Source organism: Mobula birostris, chromosome 2, assembly GCF_030028105.1.
Source record: "Mobula birostris isolate sMobBir1 chromosome 2, sMobBir1.hap1, whole genome shotgun sequence".
Classification (NCBI taxonomy): domain Eukaryota; kingdom Metazoa; phylum Chordata; class Chondrichthyes; order Myliobatiformes; family Myliobatidae; genus Mobula; species Mobula birostris.
This window is the reverse complement of record NC_092371.1, coordinates 119,865,594-119,879,831: the sequence shown is the minus strand read 5'-3', so window position 1 is coordinate 119,879,831 and position 14,238 is coordinate 119,865,594. Positions and strand designations below refer to the sequence as shown.

At 39.2% G+C, this 14,238-nt stretch overlaps 1 protein-coding gene across 2 annotated transcripts in view; it reads right to left on the bottom strand.

The window, feature by feature from the left end:
- The window catches only part of tmem87b (transmembrane protein 87B), a 48,641-nt gene extending 34,403 nt beyond the window's left edge, over nucleotides 1-14,238 (bottom strand). The window contains exons 1-3 of one of the 2 annotated variants that reach the window (XM_072246997.1): nucleotides 14,030-14,238; nucleotides 2,709-2,769; nucleotides 479-564 (exon numbers count right to left, since the gene is read on the bottom strand). In XM_072246997.1, the coding sequence (XP_072103098.1) occupies nucleotides 479-564; nucleotides 2,709-2,769; nucleotides 14,030-14,182 (300 nt within the window). In that variant the 5' untranslated portion in view covers nucleotides 14,183-14,238. The remainder of the gene's footprint in view (nucleotides 1-478; nucleotides 565-2,708; nucleotides 2,770-14,029) is intronic. The other variant, XM_072246989.1, reaches the window with a different exon arrangement.

Sequence of the window (14,238 nt, the reverse complement as noted above, 5' to 3'; positions counted from 1 at the left end):
AAAGCTATGCTAACCATCTCTAATCAGACTATGCTTCTCCAAATTCTAGTAAATCCTGTTCCCAAGAATCCTCTCCCTGAGTTTTCCCACCACTGATGGAAAATTGATTGCAATACAATTCCCAGGATTATCCCCGTTAACTTTCTTGAACAACTTTTGCCAGCCTCCAATTGTCTGGTACTATTCCTGAGGCCAGTGAAGATGGCCAAGTACAAAAGGCCACGTCCCTTTAGCCAGACTGCCTGTTTTAATTTCAATTTCTAAAAATTATCAAAAATATTTCATGCAATATTGATCCAGATGAATGTATTAGTAATTCACACAGATCAGACATTCTTTTTCTAAATTTAATATCTAAATTAAAAGTATAATTTTGTACTTTGGAATTTAACATCGCTGCATGTAATAGATTATCCAATAGTTCCTAAAGTTTACTACACTCCAGGTCCATACAAAAGTATTTTATAAGAATACTCACTTTAATATTAAATTCATTGTGGCAGGGGTAATATCTGAGGTACCATTCAACAATTAGTGATACTTCTTCACACTTGAATGAGACAACTATAATTTTAAAAAATTGGAAAAAAAAGACATTTGAGAATACTGAAAGATTAACTAAAATGTTACAGGTATATGCAAAGTAAAACAAATATTCAGGAAATTAAGTAACAAGGAAACAAGAAAATTACACTGACATTAATATCAATTCCCAAATTGAAATAAGTGTAAAAATGAATCGGCATTCAGTTAGAATTAGCTGATTATCTAACTGAGATATGCACCTAGGTCAAATGATACTGTCCTGTCAAAATAATTTAGAACTCATTCAGCCACATAGAATTCCCTCAGATCAGCCAGAGTGTTTCAGCTTCTCCACATCAACACAAATCTGTAATATTCATCCTCTTTTGCTTTCCATATCACTGTATTTCCTTAATTCTGTCCTCCCCTCCCTCTTCTTGCAAAGTGAAACATGCACACCTTCCCAGCTCTGAAGCTCTTCAACTGTTTCTTTCTACAGATGGTGCTTGACCTGCCGAATATATCCAGCATTTTACATTTTATTTCAGTTTTCCAGCAACTGAAGTTCTCTCATTTTGTATTTCTTCAGCAGGACTAATACAGGAATAAAACAAAACAGTTTTCTAGCCATTCATATAAAGAGTTATCTTATAATCTCACAAAAACAAACCTGAGGTTTGGTAACAATAAGAAAAAAAGGTGGAAAAGAGAGGTCAAAGACCAGTCTGAAAACTGCCAGAGAGTAATCAAATCGGAGTAATTAAAGAGTCTAGTAAGTTGACATCATAGTAGGTGAAAATTGGAGATGTGGTCTAGGGTGATTTTGAAGCCCAGTTGCGAGTTGGAAAGGACAATCAATTCTATAAGGCTTTGCTGCCATTGCTGTCTGGTGATGAGAACTGACTTCACTGCCAGTCCAAGCTTTACCAAGTTGAATAGATAACAGAAAACTGCAATGACAGAAGCATTTACAGCTCAATTATAGACTTCTGGAGCATGGTAAAGATTATTTATCCCTCAAGAGTTTTTGAAAGAGGTAACCAATTGGTTACAGTAATCTGCTCTGTATTTTGTCTCCAAGTACTTACTTTTTGGCTTCTTAATATCAATGACATTTACAACCAGTATGGAAACAACTGAGTAACACAGTTTACAAATCAGAGTCATCCATTTAAGACAGATGAGGCAAAAAAAAAAACCCTCGCAAAGATAGCCACAGTTTTTGGAGCTCTGTTTCCCCTCTCTTGCAATGGAGAGTAGTGCAATGAAGGCTCATCAGGCTGATTCCTGGGATGGCAGGTTGGCAATCAACTGACCTCCAAAGAGAAATTGGGCTGGTTGAATTAAGTAGAATAAGGTGGTTGTTGTTGATATAATATATGACCCTCACTCATCTTTCTGTAATAAAGGATCACAATCTCAAAATAAGGGATTGTGCATTCAGAACTGAGATGAGAAAAATATTTTTGACAAGGTGGTTAATACTTGGAATGCTTTACCAACGAGAATATGGAGCATCAGGCAAAATTCCCTTTTTTTTTGCTTCAGGTTTCTCACAACGGAAGTATTTTGCTTTTGTGCTATCTAGCTTGTTTCAATAAAGATCCAGATGGGAAAAATAGAAAATTTATTACAAAATACATTGTTCAGGATGGAAAACCTAAGAATTTATACTGCTCCCGCATTATATAGAGTAGCTATGTCTAGGTCATTTAGCCCATCATATCTGTTCTACCATATTAGCCTTGGAACTGTACAATTTCTTATAAATATTCATTCTGATCTCTCAACACTTTGAAAAAAGAAACCACTCTTCTGAGTGGTTAAAGAGCTTCAAGTTATGTTAAAAAGAGCCAAAATTTCTCAGTGTGGACTTGTTTTGGGTACTCACTAGATCAAAAAAAGCAATTGTTTTCTTTGATAAATGAAGTGATAATTAAAACTAATTGAAAATTATTTTGCAATGCAACATTAATTCCATAAAAGATTTAATTTATAAAGATTTGTTTATAAGAGCTATTCTAGAAAATACTGAAGAAAACTAAAAGGGGTTGGAGAGTGGGTTTTGTACTGTTGTACAGAATTCAAGGTATTCATTTTTAAAATAGAAAAAGCAAGTATTGCAACATCAGACATAATTAACTGTGGTCAACTTCTAACTATGTATTTTAAAACAAACTTACCTTGAAGTGCTATATCTGTTTTGTTAAACATTGTTTTTGTAAACACTAGAGGTTTATGGTTCTGTAAAGGAAATGAAGCACTGGTGAGAAAATACAATTTGTATGCCCATTCAAGAACCAAGTAGTTATCAACACGCCAAAGCATACAAGCACTTAAACCTGCAGACATTACTCTTCTTATTAAAATCACTCAAGTTCTAACATTCCAAACCAAACTTTTTTGGACTCCATCACTAAATGCATTGTAGCCAGATTTAACGTCTGTTTTTTTAAAAAAAAATCAAATAACAGTCAATTACTTGGATCACTGATGTTGCAAACTATTTTGATTTGTAATCCAAGAGTTGCTTGAATATTAATATTGATGATTAATGCCAGTGCTGCTCAACCCACAAATATACACAGCATACATTAACAATTGGAAAGAGAGGACCATGTGTAACATATTCAAGTTTGTGATGACACTAAATTTCATTGGAATAGCAAATTGTGCAGAGTATTCAGAGAGTCTTCAGACAGAAACAGAGGTTAGGTGAGTGGACAAAGACCTGTCAGGTGGAGTATAATATTCATAAACAAGGCCATTCACTTTGGAAGGAAAAAGAGAAAATCAGATTGTCTAAATAGTGAAAGGATGCAGCTTGTTATTGTGCAAAGAGATTTGGGAATGCTGATGCATGAATCGCAAAAGATTGGTTTGCAAGCGGAATGATCTGTCAAGTAGTAAATGGAATGTTGGCCTTCATTGCTAGAGGATTAAATTTAAGAGCAGTGAGGTTATGCTGCAACCGTATAGGGTACTGGTGAGACAATATCTGCAGTACTGTGTGTAGTTCTGGTTTCTTACTTGAGAAAAGATATTCTGGGATTAGAGGTGTTGCAAAGCAGGTTTACCAGGTTTATTCAAGAAATGGGGGGGGGGGCGGGGGGGCTAACCTATGAAGAGAGATCAGGAGATCAAGTTCCTGGGATTATACTCACTGGAACTGAGAATAATGAAGAAATCTTATAGAAACATAAAATTACAAAAGGGATACAGAAAACAGAGACCCAGAAGTTGTTTCCACTGGTGGGTGAGACTAGAACTAGAGGATAAAGCTTCAACATTAGTGGAGCAGATTTGGGACGCACGAGGAACTTCTCGCTCTCTCCCCCCTCCAAGAGAGTAGTGAATCCGTAGAATTCCCTTTCCAAGGAAGCAGTAGAAGCCACATTATTTAACATGTTTAAAACAGTTAGATGAATTTTTGCATATTAGAGGAATTAAGGGTAATGGGGCCGAGTCCATGGCCAGGTCAGCCATGATCTTATTGAACAATGGAGCAGGCTTGAAAAACCAAATGGCCTACTTCTGCTCTTGTTTCTTATTAAATCAATAAAACATACAAATAGGGTGGTAATTTTACCAATTCTAAAAGAGATTCAAAAATGCATTTAAGGAGTTGTACAAATAGGAGGCCAACTGGTGGTGTGGTGGCATCAGCATTCAACTTCAAGGCAGGTGATCCCGAGTACAAGCCCAGCCGGGTCCCAACCTGGGTAGCAGCAGTATCTGCGCGGAAGGAAGGCCTGACAAACTACTTCCGCATCTTGCCATGAAAACCCCATGGACCCTATGATCCATGAGGTCAGGAAGAGTCGGACTCAACTGAACAACCACATAAATAGAAGAACATTTTGCTATCATTTATCTTCAAGGAAAATTATTTAACAAGTGTTATCTCACAGTTACCCACAATTCAATAACCAGTTGAAGCAAGCAGCAGTGTAACATTGGGTGTTGATAAAGAAAATATGACAGATCCATTTGTACATGTCAACCTACTTATAACTTGGTGAGTTCTTCCTAAATGAAAACAACGAAACATTAAAACTTTCTTTCCTCCATGTCCAGATACAAACTTAATATATAGAGCTGTTTTTTTTGTAGTGCCAACATTTGTTCATTGTTCCATGACAAACAAGTACTTGCCAAAAAAATTGTTCTAAGTTCAGATGAAGTAATAAATTGGTGTTCACTTACCTGAAGAATATGCATGGCATGACAAATAGGAAGCTATTCAGCTCCTCAAAAATACTGTCATTCAGCAAGATCATTCCTGATCTTAGAGAACAAAAATGGTGCTGAGGTCAATATCCGTACCTCTCAATTCCTTACGAAATTTATCACTGCTGGCTTTGACGTAAACAAAGGATAAATCTCATAGCCCTGTTTGATTAATTCCTTTTGCCTAAAGATATTTCTCTTATTTCAGACACAAATAGCCTCCGTATTTGAGACTGTGGCCCATTGCCAGACTCAACACTCTCACCATCTTCCAGTAACACTTATATTCACTGTGATAAGATCTTTGAGGAGGTTGGTGATGAAACGTATCAACTCGTGCTTAAGAATTGACTTACATCTGCCTACCATCACAACAGATCAACAGCAGATGCCATTTCATTGGCTCTTTTCTCAAAGCTGGACATCTGGATAGTGAAGATGCAGATATCAGGATGCTTTTCATTGAACACAGCTCAGCATTCAATACTATTACCCCCTCAAATCTAATCAATAAGCTCCGAGACCTTGGCCTCAATACCTCCTTATGCAACTGAAAACTTCATTTCCTCACTTGCAGACCCTAGTCAGTTCATATCAGCAATATCTCTACCACAATCACCATCAGCACCATTGCTATGCTTAGCCCCCTGCTCTACTCTCTTTATACTTATGACAATGAAGCTAAGCACAGTTCCAATGCCAAATTTAATGCTGCTGGCAACACCATTGTCATAGGCCAAATCAAATGAATCAGCATAGAGGAGGGAGGTTGAAAATTTGGCTGAGTGGAACAATAACTTCTCACTTTATGTCAGTAAAATCAAAGAGCTGATTATTAACAACAGAAGGAGGAAACCACAAGTCTGTGAGCCAGTCCTCATCAGGGGATCAGAGGTGGAGAGGGTGATTAACTTTAAATTCCTGAGTTTCATCAGTTCAGGGGATCTGTCCTGGGTCCAACACACAACTGCCGTTGACTAGTTGCATCACAGCTCAGTATAGAAATACCAATGCCCTTGAAAGGAAAAGCATACAAAAAGTAGTGGATATAGCAGAGTCCAACATAGGTAAACCCCTCCCTACCATTGAGCACACTTACTACATGCAGCGCTGTGATAGGAGATCTCCACCATCTAGGTCATGCCCTCTTGCTGTTGCCAGCAGGGAAGGAGGTACAAGAACCTCAGGACCCACTCCAAAACTTCTGGAACAGTTATTATCCCTCAAGTATCAGGCTGAGGAACCAGAGGGGATAACTTCACACCACAACACTGATTTGTTCCCACAACTTAAGGATTCACTTTCAACAACTCTTCATCGCACATTTTCAATATTTATTTACTAATTTTTTGCTTGTTTTTGTACTTACTATAAATACCCACAAGAAAATGAATCTCAGGATTGTATATTGTGACATATGTACATTAATAAATTTACATTGAACTATGTCTTCCATCTGAAATTATGAACTATAACTTCAATGAGAGTTTTAAAAATTCAGAACCTTAAGCATTTATAAAATTATGGATTACAGACCATCTTTCATGATCTTAGAATATGTAAAGCATTCTGCAGCCAATGAAGAATTTCCAAACAATTGTTAATTTGCACAGCAGCTCCCACAAAACTACACTGAGATAATTTACTTTAGCAATGGCAATTGAGGGATAACTATCGGCCAAAACAAGAAATAACCTCTTTGCTTTTATAATTTCATTGGATATTTTAATAAGCACCTGAGAATGACATATATTTCATCCAAAAGACCACACTTGCAATAGTGCTGCACTTCTCAATCAGCCCAAGATTAAATGCTCAATGCCTCAAAGCCATTAAGTACAAAAAAACGCCCTTCAGCTCAACCTATCCAAGCCAAGCAAATTGCTTCCCTGAGCTGGTTCAATTTGCCTGCATTTAACTCGTGTCCTTCTAAATCTTTTCTATCCATGTACCTGTCCAAATTTCTTTCAATCTTTGTAATTCTATCCCACCTCTACCAATTCTTCTGGCAGCTTGTTCTATATACCTACACTCTCCAAAATGCACCACCTTGACACTTAAACCCATAATTTACTGACTCAGAGGAAAAGGTGCCATCTGTTGTTGGCTAAGATACTGTTTGACACAAGGAGATTGTTTTGATTGCTCCTTTCTTCATTAATACTTTATAAAAATAATATAACTTTGAAGACATATCATTTCAGCCTGGAGCTTGTACAAAATTGAAAAACAAAACCAACAATTGCAAACCCATGTTGATCACAAGATATTTTTGATGTACACAATTATTCAACAACTGCAAGGATCCAAGACATTTTAGAACTTTAAATAATATTTCAGCTTTTTCTCATGAACCTTAACTTGTTATAGTGATGACTTAAATTCAAATATTTGTGTACTTTTTCATTAGGAATCAGATATCCCTCTAGTCCACTGCTCATTCAATCTTAAGGCACTGTCAATACTATGAAACTAGTCAAACTTTTACTCCTCCCTTTAGGTATTGATTCCACCATTAAAAAGGTAGAATATCAACTGCAGAATTCACACACTCAGTAAAACAGCAGTCAGCTAATCTCATTCAGCACATAATCCTGCTTTTTTCAAACTAGCAACAGTGGATCTCAAAATCTCAGCAACATGAAATCAAAGTTACTACCAATATTTTAAAATGTTAAATTTACAGCATTATCTTGTCATCGCTATATGCCGTGGGTGACCATGTCCTTTTCATGACCGTGATTGTTCTTGGCAAATTTTTTCCTACAGAACTGGTTTGCTATTGCCATCTTCTAAGCAGCACCTTTACAAGCCGAGTGACTCCAGCCATCATCAACACCCTTTAGAGATTTTGCTTGATATACACCAACTCAAAAGAGCACACCACCTGCTCCCATGGCTTCATGTAATTCTGATCGGGGAGCTAAGCAGGTGCTACGTCCTACCCAATGGTGATCCACAGGTTGGTAGACAGGAGTGCCTTACACCTCCTTTGGTGGAGATGCATCTCCATCCCACCACAATTATTTACCCTTGTAAATAATTTAAAACCTGTCCCAGACCATGAGACATAGGAGCAGAATTAGGATACATTTCTGATGTTAATGTATTACCTTCAGATGTATTTCAATGTGGACGGATATCCTTAGTTGTGGATATTCACCAAGCATTTTTAATTGTGCAAACACTCAAAAGAAGATGCAGGAGTAACTGCTGTCCTACATCTTGGCAGAACTATGACAAAAACTTGCAACCAAGTTCCAGACTCTGGAATGAGAGACGAGGCTAATCAAGGCAAACTTGGTAAATGCATTTCATCCAATGGGTATAGAGACATATAGTTGCAAGAAGTGTGAACTCCTTGCAATTACCCAATTTTCTGCATTAATTACTCAAAATATGGTCTGATCTTCATCCAAGTCACAATAATAGACAAACAGAATCTGCCCAAACTAATAACACGCTAACAATTGTACTTTTCATGTCTTTATTGAATAAACTGTATAGTCATTCACAGTCCAGGCTGGAACGCCTGTATTTAATAACTGGTAAAACCTCCTTTAACCTTCACCAAACATTCCTGTAGCTGCTGATCAGACTTCCACAATGGCAAGGAGAAATCTGAGACTACTCCTCCACACAAAACTGTTTCAGTTCAATATTTCTGTGATACCTTGCATGAACAGCTCTCTTCAGGTCATGCAACAGCATCTCAATTGGGTTAAAGTCTGGACTCTGACTTAACTATTCCAAAACACAATTATTTTTAAACAATTCACTTGTTGATTTACTTGTTTCGGATTATTGTCTTGTTGCATCATCCTTTAAACTTCAGGTAACGAACCGCTATCCTGACATTCTCCTGTAAAATGTCTTGATACAATTTTTATTCATTGTTCCCTCAATGATTGTAAGCTGTCAAGGCCCTGGGAGAGCAAAACAGCACCACTGACACTCCTTCCACCATGCTTCACAGTTGGGATGAGGTTTTGGTGTTGTGCCATGCAACCTTTTCCTCTGAACACAGCAAGGTACATTTCTGCCAAAAAGTTCAACTTTTCTCTCATCTGTCCACAGAACATTGTCCCAGAAGTGCTACAGAACATCCAAGTGGTCTTTGGCAAACTTGCAACAATGCTCTTTTTTGGAGAGCAGTGGTTTCCTTCCATGAACACCATTCTTATTCAGTGCTTTTCTTATATTGGACACATGAACAGAGCCTTTAGCACGTTCTAGAGATTTCTGCAGGTCTTTTGCTGTTACCTTTGGGTTCTTTTTCACTTCATTCAGCATTGCACATTGTGCTCTTGGTGTGATCTTTGCAGAATACCCACCCCTTGGGAGAGCAGCAACAATACTGTTTCCTTTATCTGTAGGAAATTTCTCTTACTTTGGACTGATGAGCGTTCAGATCTTTAGAAATGCTTTTGTAGCCTTTTCCAGCCTCATGCATCTCTACAATACTTCCAAGATCCTCTGAAAGTTGTTTTGATTGAGGTATGGTGCACATAAACAGATCTTTCCTGAGAACAACAGGCTTTATCAGTAATCTGACTTTGTGTCATATATTTTTTTTAAAATATATATACATACACACACACACACACACACACACACAAAGGGATGGCAGAGCTCCTCTACAACTCACACCGCCGATCACATCTCATTGATTGGAACACCTGACTCCAAATAGCTTTTGTAGAAGGCATTACCCCGGAGGTTCACATACATTTTTTGAACCTAGACTGCGATTGTTTAAGTGGTGTACTCAGTATTGTTGAGAAGCAAAATTGTTTGTGTATTATTAGTTTAGAAATATTGTTTTGTTCTATTAATGTGACTTGGATGAAGATCAGACCACACCTAATGAATGCAGAAAATCACCTAATTGCAAAGGGTTCTCAAACTTTTTTTTTGCAACTGTATGCTGTCATTAGTGAAGTGATGACACTTGACATTGCCCCAAAAGAAAATTCCCTAAATAATTCTGCTCTTTCATGGTGGACATTGCTTCTTTACACATTTTTTTTAAAATTTAAAGATACAAGACAGACTCGGCCCTTCCAGCCCAACAAATTGTGCTGCACAAAAATCCACCTATTTAACTCTAGTCTAGACACAGGACAATTTACAATGACCAATTAACCAGCAGCTCTTTGGACTCTGGTTGCAAACTAGAGAACCCAGAGGAAATCCATGCACTCATGGGGAGAACATACACATTCATTACGGATGACGCCGGAACTGCACTCCCACTCCAATACCCCAATCTGTAATAGTGTTGCTAACCTACCACAGCATTTCATTCAGAAACTAGCACAGATCCCTGGTAAACATCAGCCGAAATGCAATCAAGCTTGCTGATCAGGTAATCATGTTTTGAAATTACCAAGGACAAGAACAGAAATATAATTGAGAGTAACAATACTTTCTTTTTAAAACTTGGTGCAATAAACATTAGTTTTACTTTAATAATGTGAACAAGCCAGTGTACTTCTATTTTCCAAGTCACAGATATTTATCAGAGAACCACTGTCTGACCTCAATATTGAAATCTGCATGTATCACACAGTAGTAGCCAGTTGTGTTATCATTTTGACTTCTGTATCTACAAGTTTAGTCTAACCTGCTCAGCATGCCCCAGTCTTGTTAGAAATGACAAATTACAAAATACAAAGAGCTCGTAACTGCTGCATCAAGGTATTTGTTCTCACTATCATCAAGATTTCTTTCACTAACATTAACTCCACAATCTCAGCTGTTCAAAATTAACTTGCTTTTTCCTTTTCCAAGTTCTGCATAAAGGTCAGCATTAGCACGAAGCATTGATTCTTCAAATTTCCACATATGCCGTCTAACCTGCTGAGCTACTCAAACATTTTCAGTTTCTACTTTACATTTCCAGCAATTTGATTTCAGGGAGGGGTTCCCAACCTTGGGTCCATGGACTCCTGGGCTAATGGTGGGGTTCATGGTATTTAAAAAAAAATGTAAACCTCCAACAGATATCTACTTGCTGGTTTGAATAGACTCCTCCTGTGTAGTACCAATTCTATGATAATGGACGAATACAAAAATCAGCACAAAAATGTGTGCACAAGGCAACTAGATGGAAAAACATTTCAATTTTACTTATATCAGTCAGGTGAACAAACCACAGCCAACATTACCCCACTTTCACAAAAATCTAACTACAACTTCAAAAAGGAAATTAGATAAAAATTCCAGGGTAAGAGCAGGAGTAAGAATAATTGAATAACTCTTTCAGAGTGGCAGAAGCAGGCATGATGGATTGAATGGTTTCCTTGTCTCCAATGACACTTAATCACTACTGATGGCCAAAAAAGCCAGTCCAAAAAATTTATGGAGGAAAGAGGGTGTACACAACACCATACCAATGCTAATTTATTGAAGGCACTTCAGAAATGTTTACTGGTCTAAAATACAAAACAGTCAGGTTGTTGTTGATGCTGGTAATCAAGCATTCCACTCCCAGGACTGCTCTGCAGTAGTCAATCAGGGGACAGTGTCCTTGCAAAATCACCTTCAATTGCTGAATCAATATTCTTCTTTCCTTTAAGCCAGAAATGGAATGTCCATACCTGATCAAAACTTTTCCAAGGATGGCTTCCAGACCGTTTGGGCTGACCAGAAGTGCACTGAGAGCGGTAAGCGTAAAGGAGTTGGCTTGCTGTTCTGGTTAACAACGGATAGTGCAATGCTGGTCATATTACGATCGAGGAACGTGTTTGTAGACCGGATACTGAACTTTTTGCTGTTGGACTCTGGCCATATTCCACCGAGATACAACACTGGGCGTCATGGGAGGTTGCTATCGAACCTTGCAGCTCCTCCCATGGAGGGTCAGACACCCTGAGCCAATAGGCTGGTCCTGGACTTATTTCCATCTGGCATAGTTTGCATATTGTTGTTTGATTGTTTGTGGTTTTTGTATTGCAATATTTATGCTCTCTTCTTGGGTAGTGCGGCTGTAATGAAACCCAATTTCCCTCGGGATCAATAAAGTATATCTATCTATTTCAGTGATGACTGCAAAATGCTTAATACCACTTGTAGCCTCTCATCAAATGAAATAGCATATATCTGCATGCAACATGACCTAAATAAAATTCAGGCATGTAACACCGATTTCCCTAATGTGCCAGGCACTGACCAGCTTCCACAAGGCAGTATCTAAAAACCTAATCTTCGAATTCAGTAACAATAAATACTATTGCTCAGTTTCCAACACTAATACTCTGAGAACCTCTAATGTCCAGAAACCAACTCAACCAGTTACATAGATACAAGAGCAGGTCAGACTATATGCACCTTGTAGTATTTGAATCACCTGCTAAAGTCCTAGAACAGTTCCATCATCCTAAAGTCACACTGGAAGCACGATGCAATACTCTGCATTCCCGGAAGAGTGCAGCTCCAATACCGTGCAAAAACCTCAGCACCATCTAGGATAAAGTAGGTCATTTGATGGGCACTCTGTTCACTGTTCCATTATCATTAGAACACAGCATCAAATACAAAATGCACTGAAGTTACTTAGGTTACTTTAAACTCCCAAACCCTCAAACTCTACCTAACAAATAGGCAGAAGGCACACAAGTATACCAGCAATTATGCACTCCCCTCCATGTTCATACCATCCTCACTTTGAAAAATATCACTATTCTGTTATTACTCCTGGATCCAAATCCTACAACTGTGAGAGTTCCTTTACCAAAGCAACTACAACAGTTCAAGGTGGCTCAGCAACTTCATGGACAATTACACACTCAGTGGCCACTGAATACGTTCAGTCTTCTGCTGCTGCAGCTTATCATCTTCAAGGTTAGATGCTATTCTGCTGTTGTAATGGGCAATTATTTTAGTCACTGACGCCTTGTCAACTTAAACCAGTCTGGCCATTTTCCTCTGACCTCTCTCATTAAGAAGGCATTTTTGCCCACAGAACTGCCACTCACTGGACTACACCCCCCCCTCCCCCACACCACTCTCTGAAACTCTGGAGACTGTTATGCATTAATATACCAGATCAGCAAATTCTGAGAAACTCAAACCATCCTGTCAGTCACTTATATCACATCTCTTTGCCATTCTGATGGCTGCTCTGAACAACTGAACCTCCTGACAGTGTCTGCATGCTTTTATGCATCCAGTTGCTGCCACATGATTGATTAGGTATTTGCATTAATGAGCAGTGTACAGATGTACCTCATAAAGTGGCCTTTGAGTGCAGGTGGGCAATAAAGGATGACCTTGCCAGATAAAATAGATTCTGAAAAATGAACATGTAAAAATTATTCAAGAGGGAAGATAGATAGTGAGGAGGAAGTTGATCCCATTGCACAGCAGAACAGGGAAGTAATTTTTACAGGTCCTGCTTAAGAGTCTCAGCCCAAAATGTTGACTGTACTCTTTTCCATAGATGCTGCCTGGCCAAATAAATAAAAATGCTGCTATTATACCCACCTCAATCATTTCCTCTGGCAGCTCATATTATATTCATGCACAACCCTGTGTGGAAAATGTTGGACCTCAAGTTCCTATGAAATCTTTCTCCTCTCACCTTAAATTTATGCCCTCTAGTCATGATTCTAGTGCACTCAGCCGACCAATGTCCCTCATATCTTTTATATCACTATCAGATTACACCCCATTTGCCGAGGCTTCAATAACCGGCTCAGCTTCTTCTTATAACTAACTCAGTGCCTCAAGTCCTAGCAACATTGTCAAAGCTCTACCGTTCTCTTCTAGTTTAATGGCACCTTTCCTTCAGTAAGGTGGTCAAAAATGAATAAAGTGCTCCAAGTGCAGTCTCAGCAATATCTTGCACAGCCGCAACATCGCCTCCCAACTCAAGTACTCTGCACTGACGGATGGCCAACTTCTTGCCGAATGCCTACCTCACTACGCTTTTCTCCCTGCAACGCTGTTTTTAGGGAAATAAATATTTGGCGGGGAAAGGCTATGAGGGAGTAGAAATAGTGCGTGGTTCTAATAGAGAGCCAGTTGAACAAACTGTGTTGTAGCCCTCCTAACGAGCTTGATTTAGGTGATTAAATGCAGATCGAAGTAGCAAAGCCTCTGGAGCCTGGGGTTAAACTGTGAGCGAGAGGGCTGCGTCTAGCTGTCTACTTTACCCGGTAGCTCCGAGGGCTGAGCGCGGCCCACGGCCCGCTTCCACCGTCAGCGCTCGGCACCGACCCGACCCGACCCGCACCGCATCAACAGCCCCCGTCGCCTCCCAGCAACTCACCGGCCCCACCGTCCCCTTCCACAACCCGGGCTCCGGCACGGCCTGTACGCAACCGCAGAAGAAAGCAGCCTGGAAGTACAGACCCGCGAACAACCACAACCACCGTGGACTCCACCGGCCTTCCTCCACATCCAACCAACCGCCCGCAGCCATATTCCCCGTCTCACAAGACTCCGCCCCGCGACGCGCGGCCGGGGCAGGAGGCCCCA